This window comes from Mastigoproctus giganteus, chromosome 6, assembly GCF_048544385.1.
Source record: "Mastigoproctus giganteus isolate SK-2022 chromosome 6, ASM4854438v1, whole genome shotgun sequence".
NCBI lineage: Eukaryota > Metazoa > Arthropoda > Arachnida > Uropygi > Thelyphonidae > Mastigoproctus > Mastigoproctus giganteus.
The window spans coordinates 80,111,178-80,132,927 of record NC_143580.1 but is presented as its reverse complement, the minus strand read 5'-3'; the positions used below and the strand labels follow the sequence as shown (position 1 = coordinate 80,132,927).

Below are 21,750 nucleotides of genomic sequence, written 5' to 3'. Positions count from 1 at the left end.
AATTTGAGAATACTACACTAAACTAATAGATAACTAAATGCAATAATAACTATTCACAGTTACGTAGCAATTATACACATTCCTCTATATCAAGTTTATGTTATATGTGTTGTGCTACATCATTACTTTCGCAGAGTTTTAAATTATTGTAATTTAGTTTATCTTTTATTTTGAATTGTTGTTTATTTTATATTTACCTTTTTTTCTAAATTGAATCCCTGGCTTGCAGTCATAATGGGATTGTATACTGACATGTACTATACATTTACGTATACAATATAGAGCTATTTATTACTTCTTTCCCTATGTTTAATTCCACTAAAAATTCTTGTCACTTTTGTTCTTCCACAACCATATTTTTTGCTATTTCATTATTGAAAAACATTTTTGAACAATGAGGAAGCTGAGGAAGATTATATTCTGCCGATAAACAATATGAATAACATTCAACATGTATGACATCATCGTCACTGTGAAATGCTGTCTTGTTTTTCCATTTCTTTCTATGTACTGCATGTTGTCCTCATTTTTTTGCATATGTCTGATTAGAGTGCATTTCCAACCACTTGAAATTGAAAAAAATCACATCTATATATGGTACACAAAGAACATGTTACTGTTTCTGTATTTTACAATATATAGAAAATATGTGACGGATATGTCTCCTGAAGTTTTATGCTGTACTTCTTTGTCATCATACTGAATGATATTGTTAATTAGGTTTGCTACACACAATTGCATGAAACGGTTACATGTTATATAGAATAGTGCTGTTGTCTTGCATTCCTGTTTTGCAACATAGACTAGTACACCCGATGGCCAGTTTGTTAACCAAAATAAACAGAAATTTGTGGAATTTAAAAAAAAATAATAATTCAGATTTTAATGTAGTTTTACTATTCTTTTGCAAAAACAAAAAGATGGAGGAAGAACTACATTACTGAAGGAAGGTAGATAAAAAGTGTTATGAACTATGTTATACCAGAGAGATAGTGAAAGGGTCAAATTGAGCTAAAAAAGATGGATTCTCCCTTGTAAACCTGGAGAGTTGGCAGGTACGGGAAGGCCTTCTCTGGCACATCACTAGACACTCAAGTCACTGCTGGTTCCTCAGTGCTGCTCCAGAGCATCAACCTACTTTCTCATCTATCTTATCTCATCTTTCTCAAATTTTAAATTACAGTTTGTAATGCTTTCTGCTTTTGGTACAGAAATCAGTTAATCCATCGTACAGCAATCACTTGTAAGAGTGATCATGAAATACATGGCATCCTGTTCATACAATAAGCCCTGCATCTCAAGAGAGTTAATTGCCCATAACAATTCAGTCTCAGTCACATGCTACACTATTCTTGGAAGCTCTTATCTTAACCATAATTCTGCAGCTATATTACAAAATATTAGACATCAAATATACAAAATATTTCATAAATTAATTTACAAACCATTAGCTATATAAGTTATTATTAAAAATGGTTAAATATACTCCACTGAATATCTTACAGTACCAAATTAAAATTTAGACTATCCGAAAGTAGCTTGATTATCATAGATTATGACATTCACTAAGGTTTATTTTTAACTCAAACTGAGAAAAAAGAAAAAAAAGTTATTTAAATTATCGGAATTCTTTTGATCTTAACTAAACTTCCAGATTGGCAACACCCTACACACTGTTCAAAATCATGTAGATGCTAAATGTAGTAAAGTTGAAGCTCTTTATAGTGACCCACCAAGGGAATGAGAAAAACTGTCATACTGAAAGGACATTATATTAATTTATAATATCAGAAAAAGAATAAAGAAAAGTTAGAACATTTAATATAATTCTACTAATAGAATATAATCTAATTCAGAATATGTACTTACAGCATTAATCAATAAAATGAAGATTGTACAGTGTAGATTAATTTGTAAATTACATTTGTACAGTATCCGTGCATATGAAGTGTGGCAATAAAGTTCTTGGACTGGTGCAATGAAAAGAACATGGAATGAAGGAGCTCAAAAAATGATTTTATTTTTATTCAAAGCAATCACCACCTAAGTGAATGCATTAATTATGCTGTTCTAAAAGTTTTTTTTTTTTTTAAAAAAGAGTCAGGAAAAGTGCCCAAACAAATTTAGTTCAGCAGTTATGTTTTTCTTTAGGTCTTTAACATCCTGAAATCTCTATCTACTAGAAATCCCCAGAACCTCGTTTTCCAGGCTGCTACTAATTCTAATAGAAGCAGTGCAAGAATCACTTTCACCTCTGCCTGTTAATCTATTAGTCTGTGAATCCCCCAAGCTAGCAGTTTTCCAACCCACTTCACACTGCCTCGATAGCATCAGCAAATATTCTTGCACCTTTTCTATTTAAGTGTATCCCATCCCTGTAGAAATGATACCTCCTAGGCCGACCGGGCTAGCCGAGTGGGTAAAGTACCTGACCGGCAACCCAAAGTTCGCGGGTTCGATTCCCGCCTCGGGCTTGGATTAAAGTACTGCAAAAACCTTGGGAGGTGCAAATATGGCCACAGAAGCCGATGCGCCAACAACTACCAAATCAAAAAAAAAAAAAAAAAAAAGAAAGATACCTCCTATTAACAAGCACAGGCCACACTGAGAAAAATTCTACCCCATGAGCCTTGCACAGTCTCTCCAGGGCTGAATTGATTGACAAGGCTCTCATTATATACTCCTTCCTATAGTGTCTGGACAGAATTGCAGTAAGTTTTGCAGTTAAGCAAGTCTGCAGATCTCCTACTCTTAATGTCATTAGTGCCAGCATGTACAACAATATGCTGGTACAACAACCTTTGTGCCATTAAAAGATATCTGCTCTACATTGTCATCAACTTTTGCCCCTGGGAGACATACCCTGGTCCTATTCCACCTATCCTTTTTGCACATTATATTTCCCATCTCCCTGACAATAGAGTCACCGACAATAACTAGCTCCTGTGGGACCAGTGCATTTTGCCCTGATGGTTGCCGCTGTGTTGCCTGATGCACAAGAGTGAGCTCTGGCATTCAGTTGGGCAGCTGAGAGTTTGATGGGCCCCTACCTTACTCTTCAAACTCTCATAGAAGCCCATCAGAATGCTGACTTGGTGCCTTATTTCTTGACATTCTCTGCACACACAAAGACATCCTCCTTGGCTAGATCATGTCCTGTTCCAGAAAGTCTACAAACATTTCATAAGCTGCACATTTTTTTTGGTTGTGATACATTTTAGAATCACCCTTTTGATACTCCCTGAGCCGCAGCACTCCTGGTACTTTGCTGATCTAGTTTGGGGCACGATTTTCATTTAAATGCGATGTAATTAATTAACAATGAAAATTAATAAGATTAATAAATATAATCGATTAATTGACTATACTATACTTGACTGACTATACAATACAATACTGTACTAAGCTAATGCAGTGATATATATTCCGCTATATAGTTTTACGTTACCTTAGCTATCGAGTCTGAGACATACGCTATATCGTAATGATTACAATGTTAAATTAGTTATGTTCTTCACTAAATACAAAAGATATATGCCCAAAAAGTGATTAAACCTTAAAAATACTTATTTATTACAATTAGAACCCTACTATTCTTCTGCGCTACTGGTTATGTGCTACGATATTCCCACAAAAATGCCGATATGATAGCAGAATGAGTAGCGGAGTTGTAACTTAAAAAATAGCGGAGATGGGGGAAACCCCTGGTGCCGTTAGACCCTAAACACACTATACACTATACCTAACTTTAAAACATAAGCACCAAACGCTAAGTTAATTTAATATATTTGTAAAACACAAATTAATATGTTAATTAATCAAAATTATGATAAAATTTCTAAGAAAACTTATATGTTTGCAGGTGCTTCAGAAGTTATGTCTTTCACACCTATAGTCTCCCAGTTTTGCATCATATCAAAAGACTAGCATATAATTGTAAATATGGCTGCACACAAGGTAGTAGTTAGAATTCAGAATTTACTTGATAAGACTGTCACAAGCAGTGAGGCATTTTTATAAACTAAAGGCAATGAATATTTGCAAATAATGCCAAAAAAATTTATAAAGATTTATAAATATCAACACTTACCGTCTAGAATTTATTAAAATTTTCAAAAATCATTCAATCCTGATTATCAGTTGATTGAACTACTGCTCATCTCGGGTGTCCTAATTATTTGCTGTATGATATAGCTATATGCACAAATACCTCCTTTCACTTCAAAGGTGGTATTTGTGCATATGTCTCATTTGATATTCCCTGTCAGACACCAAGTAAACTGGAATCTCCTCTTTTTGATCTTCTTTGGTTTAAAATCTCAGTACCCCACTCTGTCAAATCCATTTGCTGCCTCTATTGTTCTCCTAACTCTAATAATCAGTTGAAACTCTTCGACATTTTGTAGATGCATGAGTATTTTGCATCTACATTCACACATGAGGAATTATTAAGGTTTGAAAATGGCAGAAGGTTATCAAATTGTAGCAGGATACTTAATGATTTTGTAATAACTGAAAGCAAAGTGGAGGAGAAATTGTTGAAGTTAAACATAAGAAAAGCACCTGGGGGTGGATGGGATCTATCCAGTTATATTAAGGGAGGCTGCAAAGAAACTAAGCAAACCCTTAGCCATAATTATGAGCATCCTTGGACTCAGGGGAGGTTCCGACGGACTGGAGATGTGCAAATGTATCCCCAATTCACAAAGGGGGATCGAAGGGTGACACGAGTAATTACAGACCAGTTAGTTTAACTTCTGTTCCGGGTAAAATAATGGAGTCACTGGTTAAAGATGCATTGCAGGATCACCTAGACAAGACTGCAGCAATAATTCAGACACAGCATGGGTTTGTTAAGGGAAAGTCTTGTCTGACAAATTTGATAGGATATTATGATGTGGTTACAAAGGAACTGGATGCAAAAAATAATTTTGATATCATATATTATATATATTCGAGTCTGGGTGCGAGGTTAGCCTGTGCGGACATTGCTCCTTAAAGCTCTTCAAACAGAGAAGTTTTTCCTGATTTATTTTCTGCTTTATTAGTTTAAATTGTCATATTACCTTATTTTCTAGAGTAGCTTTATATTCCTAGTTACGAAACTTAGTTTAAAGTTTAACTTAGACAGAGATTTTGTAGATATTACTTAGTATCGGTAACGGTATCAAATCGACGTGTCACAAACCAAATTTTTTTTTTTTTTTTTTTTTTAACCAAATTTAGTCGATTTATTAACCAACTGTTATATCAAATTATCTTCTATAAGTAGATTATAGACCTAGTCAGGAGCCTTAGTTTATTCTAAATTGAGATAGCGAGATTTGGAAGCTAATCAATACTTACGAGTCCGTAGAAATACCGTTCGTGAATTCCCGCCATTTTTACACGATAGCATAAGCTTAGTGTCGTATAGTGCATAATATAATATTGCCAATTAATCAGTAAATCTATTAATCTTGATAAACTTTATTGTCAATTAAATTGTACTTTTAACTCTATATATATATATATATATGTAACGATTAATCTAACAAATAATTAATACATAACTATAGTGGTACACGTGATACGGAAGTTGTATAAAGGGAACTCGTAGAAAACACTAGATACCGAAAAAAATATATATATAACATAACTGTTTTGGGATATAACTTAAGGATTTAATTTTTGTTTTGAATTTTATTGAATTAAATCGGAATCATGACTCTGACCAGAGCAGCAAAGCAAAAGGCTCAAGCTAATGGGAGTGCTGTGGTTCAGGGGAGAACTGAGGGGGGCAGTTGCCCTCTGAATCACAGTCTATTAAAATGCACTGTTTGCTTGATGTTTGCGGAGCAGTCGGGTACGGGACATGATACTGCCAAGGGGGATGTCTTTGTGTGTGCACGATGTAAGGAGTGCAAGGAAATCAGGCGACAACTCAGCGTTGTTATGGGCCTTTATGAGAGCTTGAAGGACAGGGTGGATGCCCTCGAAGGAAATAAATTGAGGGGCCCATCAAGCTCTCAGCTGCCCACATCAACGCCAGAGCTTGCACTTGGTCATCAGGCAACACAGAAGCAGCCCCCTAGGCAGAATGCGCTGGTCCCACAGGAACTAGTAGTTGTTGGTGACTCTATTGTCAGGGAAACGGGGAACATCCTTTGTAAAAAGGATAGGTGGAATAGGACCAGGGTATGTCTGCCAGGGGCAAAGGTTGATGACGTTGTAGAACGGATATCATCTTTTAAGGGCACAAAAGGTGATATAGTTGTACACGTTGGCACTAATGATATTAAGAGTAGGAGACCGGCGGAATTACTTAGCAAGTACAGGTCACTGTTGAAAAAAAGCCGTGAATTAGGGTTGAACTTGAAAGTGTCTGCAATTCTGCCCAGACACGATAGGAGGGAGTATATGATGAGAGCCTTGTCGATCAATTCGGCCCTGGAGGGATTGTGCAAGGCTCAAGGGGTAGAATTTTTTTCAGCCTGGACTGTACTTGTTAACAGGAGAGATTGCTTCTACAGGGATGGGATACACTTAAATAGAAAGGGTGCAAGAATTTTTGCTGATGCTGTCGAGGCAGTGTTAGGTGGGTCGGAAAACTGCTAGTTGGGGGGGATACAAGGACTAATAGATTAACAGTAGCCAGTGGCAGAGGTGGAAGTGATTCTTGCACTGCTTCTATTGAAATGAGCAGAAGTCTGAAAAACAGGATGCAGGATATTTCAGAGACTGCTGGGAGTCATTGCGGTACAAGTAAACACATGGGTTGTGTTAGGGTAGCTAAGAATAGAAACAGGTGCATGTATACCTGCGTGTACACCAATGCTAGGAGTTTGGTAAATAAATTTGATGAATTTGAGGTATTGCTCAAAACATCAAAGGCAGATATTGTTGGGATATCAGAGACGTGGTGTCACACAGATATAAGTAATGCGGAACTGGAATTTGGGGAATACAATGTGTATAGAAAGGATAGACAGGACAGGAGGGGAGGAGGGGTTATGCTATTAATTAAGAAACACATAAAGTCCAAGGAAGTGAAGCCAGTCGACATCGATGGACAGGGCAGCGTCGAGTCAGTTTGGTGTGACATAAGCATAGGGAAATCAAAATTGAGAGTAGGAGTGTGCTATAGGCCTAATGACTCTGATGAGTATAATAAGATATTGTACAGGGAAATAGAGTGGGCCAGTAAATCAGAGAGTCTTATAATGGGGGACTTTAATTTCCCAGATATTGACTGGAATTTGTGGGTTGGTCACTCGCACACTAGCAAGGCTTTTGTGGATTTATTGGATGATTGTTTTCTACATCAGCATGTTCGTGAGGCAACGAGAGGGAGCAATACTCTTGATCTGATTATCAGTAGTGATTCCTCATGCATTAAGAACCTGCAGATAAATGAACCACTAGGTGGCAGTGATCACAGTGTGTTGAAGTGGGATTTACTCAAGGAGGTAACTACCATCAGAGGTAAAGGGAAGGGTTTTTGTTTTCGTAAAGGCGACTATGATGGTCTGAGACAGTATTTAAATTCTATACAGTGGGACCAACTGATGATGTTACCAACAGCAAACTCAAAATGGGAAGCATTCAAGGAACTAATCTTGGAGGCTACCAGGCTTTACATACCAACTAAGAAATATTGTTCAAGGTTTAGGCCTAAATGGTTGTCAGATGAACTAATGAGACATGTGGCAGAGAAGAAAAATGCATGGGATACATACAAATTAATGGGTGACATGGAAGCCTATGATAGATATAAGTTGGTCTGTAACCAAGTCACAAAGGAGATTAGGCAGGCAAAGGCAGACTATGAAAAATCCTTGGCAAAGGATGCAAAGAAAAACAGAAAAGAGTTCTTTACATACTTGAACTCGAAAAGGAAAGGGATGAATCAGATTGGTCCACTGGATATTGATGGTTCAACAGTTGAGGATCCTGCTCAGGTGGCTAACAATCTAAACGAGTATTTTGCATCTACATTCACGCATGAGGAGTTATTCAGGAAGGAGAATGATGCAGGTAAAGTAAACATTGGCAGTGAGCTGGATGATTTTGTAATAACTGAGAGGAAAGTGGAGGAGAGATTGTTGGGGATAAACATAAAAAAGGCACCTGGGGTGGATGGGATCTATCCAGTTATATTAAAGGAGGCAGCAAAGGAAGTAAGCAAACCCTTAGCCATAATTATGAGAGCTTCCTTGGACTCAGGGGAGGTACCTATGGACTGGAGATGTGCAAATGTGACCCCAATTCACAAAGGAGGTTCAAAGGCTGACACAAGTAATTATAGACCTGTTAGTTTAACTTCTGTTCCAGGTAAATTAATGGAGGCACTGGTTAAAGAAGCACTGCAGGATCATCTAGACAAGAATTCAGTTATAGCTCAGACGCAGCATGGTTTTGTTAAGGGCAGGTCTTGCCTGACCAATTTGATTGGATACTATGATGTAGTCACAAAAGAACTGGATGCAGGGAATAACTTTGATATTATATATTTGGATCTTAGAAAGGCTTTTGATACTGTTGCACATGGAAGACTGCTGCACAAATTGGAGCAGTGTGGCATTGGAGGCAAATTGCTGCTATGGATAAGGGGATGGTTGAGTGGCAGAAGACAGAGAGTGGTAATCAATGGACACTGCTCAACGTGGACTAATGTTATTAGTGGAGTTCCTCAAGGTTCAGTGTTGGGTCCGTTGTTGTTTTCGGTGTTTATGAATGATATTGATGATGGGATATCAAGTTTAATGTCCAAGTTTGCAGATGATACAAAGGTTGGCAGGGTCGTTAAGGACAATACTGACGCTATGCTGCTGCAACAGGATCTGGACAGGTTGAACAGATGGGCTGAGAGGTGGCAAATGAGGTTTAACATCGACAAATGTAAAGTGCTGCATATGGGAAACAGTAACCCCAGAGCAACGTATCAACTCTGCGGTACTACACTGACAGTGGTGGAGAATGAAAAGGACCTGGGGGTAATTGTGCAGGCAGATATGAAGTTCTCTGAGCAGTGCAGACGAGCTGCAAGAGTAGCTCATGGTGCCTTGTCAATGATATACAGGAATTTTTCTAGCAGGGATAAGGAGGTGATTATTCCATTGTATAAGGCAATGGTAAGGCCACATCTTGAGTACTGTATACAGGTCTGGAGGCCTCATTTCAAGAAGGATGTAGAGCTGCTGGAACGGGTACAGAGAAGGGCAACAAGATTAGTAAATGGAACAAAGGGTTGCTCTTACGAAGAAAGGCTTAAGTTTTGCAAATTACAGAGTCTGGAGACTAGGCACCGGCGAGGTGATCTGATAGAGGTGTATAAGGCTTTGAATGGTTTGAGCATGCTCAATGCCAATGGGATTCTTCATCTTTCTCAGAATAATCACCTCAGAGGGCATAAATTCAAATTGAGGAAGGACGGATGTCGGATAGATGTGCGGAAATTTGCCTTTGGCCAGCGGGTGGTTGGTTGGTGGAACCGACTTCCATCACTGGTTGTTGAAGTTGATAGCCTAAACAAATTTAAAGCTCAACTGGACAGGTATTTCGAACGAACGGAGGGGTGAAATGGGAGTGGGTTTTTTTTTTTTTTTTTTTGTTTTTTTTGGCTGATGCTGAATAAGCTTGCTTTCTTGCATCATATGCCTCTGCTAATGCTAATGCTAATGCTAATTTCAGGAAAGCTTTTGACACTGTTGCGCATGGAAGACTATTGTACAAATTGGAGCAGAATGGTATTAAGGGTAAGTTGCTACAATGGATAAAAGGATGGTTAAGTGGGAGAAGATAGAGGGTGGTAATCAATGGGTGCTGCTCTTCGTGGACTAATGTTATTAGTGGTGTCCCACAGGGTTCGGTGTTAAGTCCACTATTGTTTTGTATATTTATCAATGATATTGATGAAGGTATATCAGGCTTAATGTTGAAGTTTGCAGATGATACAAAGGTTGGCAGGGTTGTGAATGACAGTAATGGCAGTGTGCTACTGCAACAGGATCTAGATAATTCGGTCAGATGGGCTAAGAAGTGGCAACTGAAGTTTAACCTTGACAAATGCAAAGTACTGCATATGGGTAGAAGTAACCCCAGAGAAACGTACCAACTGTGTGGTACTACACTTAAGGTGGTAGAAAATAAAAAAAACTTGGGAATAATTGTGCAGTCAGATATGAAGTTTTCTGAGCAGTGCAGACAGGCTGCCAGGGCAGGTCATGGGGTTTTGTCAATGATATATAGGAATTTTGCTAGCAGGGAGAAGGAGGTGATTGTCCCTCTGTATAAGGCAATGGTCAGGCCACGCCTTGAGTACTGCGTGCAGGTCTGGAGGCCTCATTTTAGGAAGGATGTAGATTTACTTGAGTGTGTACAGAGAAGGGCAACAAGATTGATGAGGGGAATGAAGGGATCCTCTTACCAAGAGAGGCTTAAATTCTGCAAATTGCAGTGGCTGGAGACTAGGCACCTGCGCGGTGATCTGATTGAGGTGTATAAGGCCTTGAATGGGTTGAGCACGCTGAATTCTGATGGGATCCTTCCACTTGTTCAGATTATGAACCTAAGGGGGCATAAATTCAAATTAAGAAAAGACAGATGTAGAATAGATGTGCGGAAATTTGCCTTTAGCCAGCGGGTGGTTAAATGCTGGAACAAACTTCCATCTGTCGTTATGGAAGTTGATGGGTTGAGTAAATTTAAGGAGGAACTGGACAGGCATTTGTAGGGAATGGTGTTATTTTTTTTATTTATTTATTTTTTTTGGCTGATGCTGCATAAGCTCATACACTTGCTTTCTTGCATCACATGCCACTACTACTACTATTACTACATCCTTTTTTTTTTTGAAACTCGACTTTCTCCATTCAAACTTTCCTAACAGTAAGATAATTTTCCTTAGCATTTTAATGTTCACAACACCAGCTGGCTTCCTTTTTCTAGTCACATGGAACCTAGCTGGTCGAGATGCCGAGTCTTTTGCATTTACTAATGACCTTGCACAGATTGTTCATTTACCTAATAGAATACCAGACAGTCCTAATAACACAGCCAACACATTTGATCTTTTTCTCACAAAAAACCCTTTAAGTATATGGTAAAGTCAGGTGAGTGGTCTTCTAGGCACCTCAGATCATAACTTGGTGATGGTCTCTTCTTCAATGCAGCCTTTCTTTCACAGCCATTCTCAACCTCACAGATCATCCCATTTTGCATTACAAGAATGCAAAATGGGATGATCTGTGAGATTTCTTTTCTTCTTTTACTTGATTGGATTACTGTTTCAAATCTGATGTCAATGTTTGCTCAGATTGTATTAGGGAATTTATTCTTGTAGGGATGGAATCCTTTATTCCCCACTCCACCTTAAAATCTCATCCTTTATCTAAATCTCGGTTTTCCAATAAGTGTAGTACAGCTGTTCAAGATAAGATTATTTCATATTGCTATTGTCTCATGTCTAAATCTCCAGGTTAATTTTTTGCCTATACCAAAGCTCGCAACAATTATAATTGTAATAATAATTATAATATTAATCAGTCAAGACTAGATTTTGAACAGGCTAAGAAAACTTACTTTTCTTAGCCTGTTCAAAAACTTGCTTCTCATCCAAATGGTAGTTGAGCATTCTGGTCTCCTGTCAAATACTATTGGTCACAACTTTTGCCCAATCTATACTCCCACTGTTAAAACCTGATGGATCTATTGCTTCAAGACAGCCAACTTACTACTATTCTACTTTTCTTCTAACTCTTGTATTGACAAAATCTTGGAAAACCACTTTCTACCATCCGAGTACACTCCACTCAATGTGTTCTGTGATCTTCTGTCAAAAGAATGTCAGAAGAATTTGAACAACCTTGATGCCAAGAAAGCTCTAGGTCCTGATGGTATTTCTCCACTTGTCCTCAAAATTTATGCTCCAAAACTTCTGATCTGTGTCACCTTTTTATCCTTTCTTATTCCGCTGGTGTTTTTCCTTCATGGAAATTTGCTCATATCCAGCTAGTTCCTAAAAAGGGTGTTGAAACCCTTCTATACAATTATCGTTACCATTGCATTTAACTGTTTCCATCACGATGGAGAAATCTATTAACCACCAACTCCTGAACTAGCTTGAAACCTTCCTTTTGATCAATGATTGCCAATATGGATTCTGTCAGTGTCCATCCACTGGTGATATAATGGCTTATGTTATTCATCTATGGACAAATGAGAATGAAAAGGACCTGGGGTAATTGTGCAGGCAGATATGAAGTTCTCTGAGCAGTGCAGATGGGCTGCAAGAGTAGCTCATGGTGTCTTATCAATGATATACAAGAATTTTCTAGCAGGGAGAAGGAGGTGATTATTCCCTTGTATAAGGCAATGGTAAGGCCACACCTTGAGTACTGTATACAGGTCTGGAGGCCTCATTTCAAGAAGGATGTAGAGCTGCTGGAATGAGTACAGAGAAGGGCAACAAGGTTAGTGAATGGAACAAAGGGTTGCTCTTACGAAGAAAGGCTTAAGTTTTGTGAATTACAGTGTCTGGAGACTAGGCACCAGTGAGGTGATCTGATAGAGGTGTATAAAGCCTTGAATGGTTTGAGCATGCTCAATGCTGATGGGATTCTTCCTCCCATCAGCAATTCTTCCTCTTGCTCAGAATAATCACCGGAGAGTGCATAAATTCAAATTGAGGAAAGACAGATGTAGGATAGATGTGCAGAAATTTGGCTTTAGACAGCGGGTGGTTGGTGGGTGGAACAAACTTCCATCCCTTGTTGTGGAAGTTGATAGCCTAAATAAATTTAAGGCTCAGCTGGACAGGTATTTCGAATGAACGGAGGGGTGAAGTGGATGTTTTTTTTTTCTTTTCTGGCTGATGCTGCATAAGCTTGCTTTCTTGCATCATATGCCTCTACTAATGCTAAAATTCAATAGAAAATGGTAAAATTCAAGCAGTTGTCCTTGACACTTCTAAAGCTTTTGATTGTGTTTCACATAATGGTCTTCTATACAAGTTTCCATCTTATGGATTGCCAACTGTTTTTTTTTTTTTTTTTTTGCTCAATTGGGTATTCACTTTTCTCGCCAGCCACTTTCTATGGGTGAATGGTAGACAACTGTCTTCAAACTTCTCCACTAATTCTGGTGTTGTCCAAGGTTCAATTCTTTCTCCCACTCTTTTCACCTTGTGTATTAATGACTTTTTTTCCCACTGACTGGAAATCTTATCCATAGTTCTGCTGATGATAGTACATTGCATTTCACCTTCCACTTTAAGAAACCTTGCCCTGTGCTTATCCAGCTCAAATGCCTTAAATGCTGATTTCCGGGTAAATCTCCAATGGGGCAAAGATAACCTTGTTAATTTGAATCCTAAAACTTAGTCCTGTCTTATATCTCACAAAAATGAGTCTACTGCTGCTATGGTTATCCACGATGACACTCAGATTTGTAGATAAGATCACATATCTCTACTGCAGATTACCTTAACTTCTAACCTCCCTTGGCTTAAGCACATCACCAATATTACTTCCTCTGTATATAAAAATTGGGTTCTCTCTTTCGCTCTTGGCAATACTTTTCTTTTGAATAACTACTCACTCTAGAAATCTTCAAATCTGCCCTACCATGGAATATTGTTCTCACACGTGGGGGTGCTGCCCCCAAAGCTTTTCTCAGACTTCTGGACTCCATTCAAAAGAGGACAGTCAGGTTAATTAATGATCTGTCTTTTACAGTCTTTCCACTCTGTCTTGTATAGTAGATGTTCTGTTTCTGCTGCATGCCTTTTTTATAGATATTTTCATTGCATTGTTCTGAATTGGCTTTTGGAATTCTTCCCTTGTCTTGAAAACCAGTCAACACCCATTTACTGTCTAACTTCAGACTCTAGAACCAATTTTTCTTGTTCCTCATATATCCCTTCAATTTTAACTTTCTGAAATAACCTTCTTACACAAAATTACAATCTACAGAAATTGAAGTCTAATGTCAACAAGGCTCATAAAATAAATTCACTATGTTTACTTGCTCATTATGCGTTACAGTTGAACTTTAATAATAAAATCAAAGTTTTTTTGTTTTTTTTAAGAGAGTACTGTAAAGTTATAGCTAGTTGAAGATCTAGCAGAAGAGGCAATGAAGAATTGTTTTTCAATCAGGATTCGTAAACACCCAATGATGCACTTGGAGTGAAAGGTGCCCTTTGCACAAAGCAGAGTGCTATATCAAACCAGAACTGAATGAACTCTGCCTCTCTGGGGGAGCGACAGGAAATGTATTATTATTATTTTTAATACATCTTTTCTATAAGGTTTGTTATTTATCAGATGCTCTTTAGATTAAAAAAGAAATAACATCCTTGCAGAAATACTACAGATTTTTAATGATGGCAAACTCAAACAAGGATTTCAATAAATATGCTCATTAATATTTGGGCAGCATAAAAAGGTTTGTGCATCACTGCCTTAGACTACCTTATTTTGAGTTGTACAGGATGTTCAGAGAGTCCTATTATCCCTGAAAAACTTAATCTGTTGTAAATATAGACATTATTTATGTGTTATGTGGGCAACTTACTAATATTAATTGTATTATAAAATCATGTAAGCAATGGCTGGCCAGTCCATTTCCACTCCAGAGAAAAGGATCATGGTGAGCACAATGACTCACATGGAGTCTCCACATCCAAAATGAGGAATTACATCACCAAGGAATTTAGTTCCCGACTATATGAGTTAATTTGTTCCTAGCATGCACTCGTAAAGAGAAAACTCATAAAGTGGGAATTTATTTCTCATAGACGCAATTCAAAACAGGGGTTATGTTCACAACAATGAAATTTAACCATATTAATGTTAAATAAAGGTCAACAAAAGAACAGTTTATGCATAAAAATTATTTTTTTTTATCCAAAGAAATGAAAACAGCTTTTAAAATCAAGCAAATTATAATAATAAAGAAATTATTTATGTCATATAAAATGTTAAAGATGTTTATTCTTCATCATCATTAACTAAATGCACACTCATTGATGGTTTATCACTCATTGCTGGTTCACACTCGTTGGTTTGTTGGAAGCACTAGGAGTCGTCTTCTTCTTCAGAAATGCGTCAAGAGTCGTTTGTTTCCAAGACAGTCTTCTCTTTTCTTTATAAATTTTATGATAGCATGCACGAGCATTTTTTAAATCCGCAGCAACTTTTCTAGTGCTCTTGAAATTTCAATCTTGTGACTCGAAAATTTCAATTGCTTTTTCTGTGTTAAAAAGTTTCGTCAAGCCCCTCGAAAGTGAAGGAACGAACAGGAGTTTCAGCTGTTAAATCTTCTTCCTCAGCTTCTTCACATTTTGCCATTTCAAAGAGGTCTTCATTTGTGAGCTCTCCATTTTGTGCTTGAAGTAGCTCAGTGGCATCAGTTATAGAAACCTCAAGCTGCAAAAGTTAGCAATATTAATGACTGCTTCTGTTTAATTTTGTATGATCTCTGTCTGTTGGTTCTTGAAATCCTTCAAAATTATCAATAAACTGAGGAAGAGTTTATTCCAACCACCCTTCAAATTTATCCCCCATAATAAGCTGAATAAATTTGAAATAAGACAACACAGCAAAAATGAAGAGAAACACAACCACTCAGGTCATGGTAACCGCTTTATGTTATGTGAATCAATGAGGTGCTCTCATCTGCCTGAACAAACGCACGCATGGTAGCACATACTGTATTGTATAGCTATGCATGTGGTTTGAAATGAATTATTTATGAATGTTTAGCATTTATTTATTGCAATTAACGTTCATATTTTCGATTTTGTTGATACTTGATAAAAAAGAACTCGTAAACCCAGGAACTTGTAAAGTGGTAACTGTCTGTACATACATGTGGTTCAATCTAGGACCCTGTACACATATTTTTAAACACCCTAAAAATAAAGTACGAGGCCCCCTGGACTAACACTAACTGCATTTTTCTGGGCATGCTCCCATGACCTTGGGAACTGTGGAGCAACTCTACCATACGCCCTTTGTAAATTTGCCTTGCTAGTGCATAATTCAATTATGCACTTGTTGGTACCATATATGTACTAGGGGACACCACTTAATTTTCTCTGTGGCGTGCATTAGGAAATATGTAACTCATCGCAATCCAAATTTTTTTTTTTTTTTTGAGCATAAAATTAAAATGTCAAGTAAATATTATGTAATGCATTTTTATTTCCCTTTATGCCTATAAAGAAACTATGAAGGCTATTAAGAAGTTCAGTATAACATATGATTAGTTTTTTTAACTGTTACTTGTCAAATTAAAGGAGGTTGCAAAAATACAAAACTGAATTATGCTATGCATAAATTATTGACTTAGGTTCAGCTCAATGATTTTTCACAGATTGTGGTACACAAATGTAAACAATAGTCAGAAGCAAGAAAATCTACAGAGAGGCAGTAACACATCTACATACAACACTATACATCAGGGGTTACCAATTTGTGGATCATAGTTTACATTTTTCGTAAAATTAAGAAAACGTAAATAGACTTGTTTTTGTAGCTCTTTGAAAAATACTATGTTTGTTATACAGTAACATAATTAGCATTTTTTTACTCTTTATTATGTCCTTTAAACGTTCAGTAAGTTCTGAAAGTGAATGTGTATTAAGCACTCAAGCAATTAAAGCTATAAAGTGTCAGTGAATTAGCATTAGCAGAGGCATATATATGATGCAAGAAAGCAAACTTATATAGCAGCAGCCAAAAAAAAAAAACCTTCCCATTTCACCTGTCCATTTGCTCCAAAAATTTGTCTAGTTTCTGCAATTGTTTATGTGCTGGGTTGTTTCTGTAATTGCATGCATTCTTCGATCAGTTTGCAGAATGAAAAACCAGAGTTTCCAGGAGAAAAAGCCATGCAACCTCTGTCTGAGACTAACTCATCCATGTTGTAGGGGGGGGGGGAACAAAAAAACAACTGAGACTTTTCTACCCAGTGTGGAAGGACAGTGATTATATTATCAGCACTGCTGCCCATGAGGGCAAAAGCAAATATGTATAGGCATATGTTTCCATCACCTTGTTCTTAACATGTTTTTCTCATTGTATTGTCAGCCTCATCATTGTTTTTATATTTGACAAATGGAAAATGAAATTTTGCTTGTTTCATATTTTATTGCCATAATTTTGTCTTTCTCCTAAACCCCTATTTTCTAATAGGACAGTAAGCTTCCCAAATGTGGTACTATTCAGGAATGTATCTCTTGTGGCTGGCAAGGGATTCTTGTGTTTTATTTGCTAAACTCACCAGCAGGCATGGGAGAGAGGGGTCAAATTGACCTCACTGTATTGTGCAGACCATTGAATATTCAATCATACCATTGTTTTTATGTTTGTTAACTGGAAAATGAAATTTTGCTCTTTTCATATTTTATTGCCATAATTATTGTTTTTCCCCTAAACCCCTATTTTCTATAGAACTTTAGCCTTGCCATGTGGGACTGTATCTGTTGTGGCTAGTGAGGAATTCCTGTACTTTATTTGTTAAACTCACCATCAAGCTGTTGTTGTTGTTATTTGGTTTTTAGGAGCATTAGCAACTAAGGCCATATTGCTCCGGGGATATGCGGTGCTCATTCCCTGACCTTTCCACATCCTCCGTATTTGGTGGCTCACAGGCTCGAACCCCGGTCTAATCATGAAGCATGGGCTACCCACTGCTGCTCCTGGCTACGGAGGCACCTCACCGTAACCATCAAGCATGGGCGAGTGGGGTCAAATTGACTTCAATGCCAGAAAAGTTCTGCACACAATCACATTGTGTAAAGTAATATTCTGCGAGAGCAGTCTGAATTTTGGTTTCTATTATGAATTTTGGCCAGAAAATGAAATTAAGACTCATTTAAGTTCATTTAATTCAAACTATATGAAATTAAGTTACTAGTGTAGAGCTGTTTTATAACAATGTAAGTAATGAGTGGAATTTTTATATTGTGATTTACTTTCTTAATAAATAAGTATGTAATTACAAGTATTTTTTTTATTGTAATTATAGCATGGATGATGTTTGTTCAGGCTATGATGTCTTTGGCTGTGATATTTTCTGTTTTGGCTATGACTATAATTAGCCTGTTACTGATGCGTTTTTTCCTGACTTTAGAAATCTTCATTCTTGTTGTTACCTTCATTTTGGAAGCTCTAGCCGGTAAGTGATAATTCAAAATACATTAACTATAATATTTAACAATCCATATATTAAAATTCTTTGGTGTCTAGCCATCTACTTATATTATTTTTGTGTCCAAAGTTATTTTAATTTCAATAGAGAATGCTGAACACACCATAAAGATGTTACTTTTATTGATTATTTGTTGATTATTTTCAAATTCATCTTAGATTTGCTCAATTCCAATCAAATTTTCAATGTGAGTTAGCAGATTTAAGTTCAAGAAAGGGAGGGAGAGGAGAGAATAAAGATATCACATTAATTTTGAATTTCAGTATTGACTAATATCTTACTTGGCCCAATACATTAACTTTCTTTCTTTCATTTTAATTTCTCATCTCAGTTTGCTTTTTTTTAATACTTGTGGGCTTTCACATGGCATAATAATACTCTGCCATGTGAAGTTTAGTGAATCATGCTAACTTGATAACTGGGAGGGTGCCCCCTCTAAAAAATTAGGTAATATTGGATTCTGCTTATTTCTTTTCATTTCAATTTTTCATGGCTTTTAGTTTTTCAGTAATAGAGGGTCTGTATAGCAAAGCAACATCACAGTTTCAGAAAAAAATATTACCAGAAAAATTTTACCTTATTTTTACATTTTCTTCTTGTTAGATACTGTTGACAGTGGAACTGCAACAGTATCTGCAACCATCTACAATTGCAACAGTACAATTGAACTACCAGTTAGCTCCCATTTGAAAATGTAAAAGTTTTTATTATTACAGAGATGGTCTTGTTTTCTTCACCCATTGTTGCAAGCATGAAATTCCATAATGCAAGTGGCAGTGCAGGATAATTTTCTTCTTAATTTTAAAATGATTATTAGAGTGCAATATTTATATTATATTGAAATTTATTTAATTTTTGGTTAACTGTTCATCATAGTAACAGTTTTTATTTATTTTTCATAAACCCTTGTTGCATGAGCTAGTTTTTGAATTGTAACCTTTAGAAGTTTATAATGCAACTGTATTGATATTAATGAGTTCATTTCTTTAATGTTTACATGCTGGTTTTTTTTTTTTTTTTGAAGAATTGTTTCTGCTATCAAAACAGAATTATTTTTGTGTAACTTTTTAGAATGATGAAAGCTGATGAAGTTTTCATCAGGTTCCATTAGTCTGGAAATCATCATGAACTTGGTCCGGCTTAGGTCTTTTAAGACCTGTTCCATTGTAGCTCTTGGAGGTGATCTTGATCTTGCCATCGTTGTCTTGGTCGACCAAAATCTCGCTTGTAGGTTTGTAGTTAAAGGCTAATTTTGGGATCCGGTCTGGGTTCATTCTTTCTATGTGGCTGATCCATTTTTCCTGATACCGTTTTATGTCATTTACTATGTTATCTACTTTTAATTTCTCGCGGATATCTAAATTTCTTTAGTGGTCTAGCCTTGTAAAGCCTAATAATGGTCTTAAAAATCTCATTTGTGCTGCAGGTGCCTCCGTAGCCAGGTGGGAAGGAGCAGCAGTGCGTAGCACACGCTTCTTGATTAGACCGGGGTTCGAGCCTGTCACCACCAAATACGGAGGATGCGGAAAGGTTAGGGAATGACTACCACATATTTCTTATTTATGACCCAAGTCTCACAGCTGTAGAAAAGGGCTGGTTTTGAAGTGATGTTGTGCAGTTGTAATTTTGTTTCAGTTGTCATTTGTTTTCCGAAGTGGCGTTTAATCGTTCCATTAATTTTATTATATTTTTGTAGTTTAGTGTGGATGTCTTTTCCTTCATTTGATATTAAATTTCCCAAATAGGTGAAGTCAGATATTTGTTCTGTTATTTTATCATCGATAACAATTTTGACTCTTTGTATGTTTTTTCCACATAATCCCATTGATTTTGTTTTTGAGGTTGAGATTTTCATCTCATACTTTTTACCTATTTTATTAAGTTTGTTTGCTGCTATCTGTAGTTCATCTTCGGATTTTGCAATTATAACTTGATCATCAGCATATAATATAATTTGGATTTTATTCCTGTTGTTCAACTGTATTCCGTTGTTAATTGTTTGTTTCCATTCTTTAAGAATTTTATTGATGTAGATACTAAATAAATTTGGTGATAGTCCATATCCTTGTTTCACTCCTTTATTGGTGTTAATTAGGTCTGATAGTTGGCCATTAATATATTTTATACAGACTTGAGTTTTTATATAGGCTTTGGATCGCTTTCCGGAGTTGGGTTGGTATATTTTCTTCATGTAGAATCTGCCAAAGTTTTTCCCTGTTTACATTGTCATATGCTTTTTCATAATCAATAAAGAGCAGAAATGTTGGTAGATTGAATTCTCTTCTTTTCTCCAAAATTTGTTGTAGTGAGAAAATGGCATCTATTGTGCTTCTCCCTTTTCTGAACCCACATTGTTCTTCTTCTAAGAATTGTTCACTGTATTTATTAAGTTTATTCTTTAGTATATTAGAGTATAGCTTTGCAGCAGTGTTATCCCTCTGTAGTTGTTAGGGTTATTTCTGGAGCCTTTTTTTGTGTAAATTGATTACTATTCCTGTTTCCCAATCTTTGGGTATCTGTTGCTTATGCCATATGATGTTAAATAATTTTAGTAGTGCGTTTTTTAGTAAGGGGCCCCCATATTTAAATAGTTCTACATTCAAATTGTCTATGCCTGGGCTTTTTTCGGTTTTTTGATTTTTGTAATATTAACTCTAGTTCTTCCATTGTTATATTTTCTTCATCTTTGGTTATCACAGATTCATCTTCCAATTCCCTAGTGCCTGGGTTATACCATAGTTTGGAATAGTGTTGCTTCCATTCTGCTTGGGAGATGGAGTTGGTTTTTATTTGATCATTTGTGTCTAGTTGTAATTTCTTAAAAATTTTAAAACCTATTCTCTGTGGTCCCATGATATCACATTCTAAAGATTTAACAAATTTATTCCAGTCAGTCATCTCGTCAGATTCTTCTGGTTAGTTTTCTAACTTCTGCTCTAAGCTTTTTATTTTTATGTGTAGATCTTTAGTTTGTAGGAACAGCTTATAGGCCTTTTTTTCTCATTGATTGTTTGTTTCAATTCTTCATTCCAAGTTCTTAGCCAGTTTTTATTTTTTATAGGTTTATATCCAAGGCTTTCTTCAGCAGCTCCCAGAATTGATTTTTTCATGTTTGACCAGATTTCCTCAACATTATCACTTTCATCTGATTTGAGTTTATTTTTCAATCTATTTTCATACAGGAATTTAGTGCTTTCGTCTTCCAATAAATGAATTTTTAATTTCTTAGTAGTTTTTGTTGGTATTTTCTTCTTTTTATTAAGATAATTTCTTTTTATTTTGAAAATGCTTTCTACTAGGTAGTGATCACTGTCAATTTCACTGCCTCTGAATACTCTAGTGTCTCTAATTTTGTCATTTAAATTTTCATTAATGATAATATAATCTATTATAGACTTTGTGTTTCTTGCTTCCCATGTGAATTTATGGATATTCTTTGTCTGAAAAAAGTATTTGTAATTTTAAGTTTATTAAAAATGCAGAATTCTATCAGGCATCTTCCATTATTGTCTGTGGTTTCATCAATGTTGCCTTCTACTGGTGTGTAGATGC

General features: G+C 36.4%; 2 protein-coding genes across 2 annotated transcripts in view; one reads left to right on the top strand and one right to left on the bottom strand.

Moving 5' to 3' along the window:
- LOC150084430 (uncharacterized) overlaps positions 1-21,750 on the bottom strand; it is a 256,526-nt gene that overhangs the window by 166,366 nt on the left and 68,410 nt on the right. The window lies entirely within an intron of this gene.
- The window catches only part of LOC150084431 (uncharacterized), a 58,990-nt gene that overhangs the window by 31,739 nt on the left and 5,501 nt on the right, over positions 1-21,750 (top strand). The window contains exon 2 of the mRNA XM_090375220.1: positions 18,016-18,165. Within this exon, the coding sequence (XP_090231346.1) occupies positions 18,016-18,165 (150 nt within the window). The remainder of the gene's footprint in view (positions 1-18,015; positions 18,166-21,750) is intronic.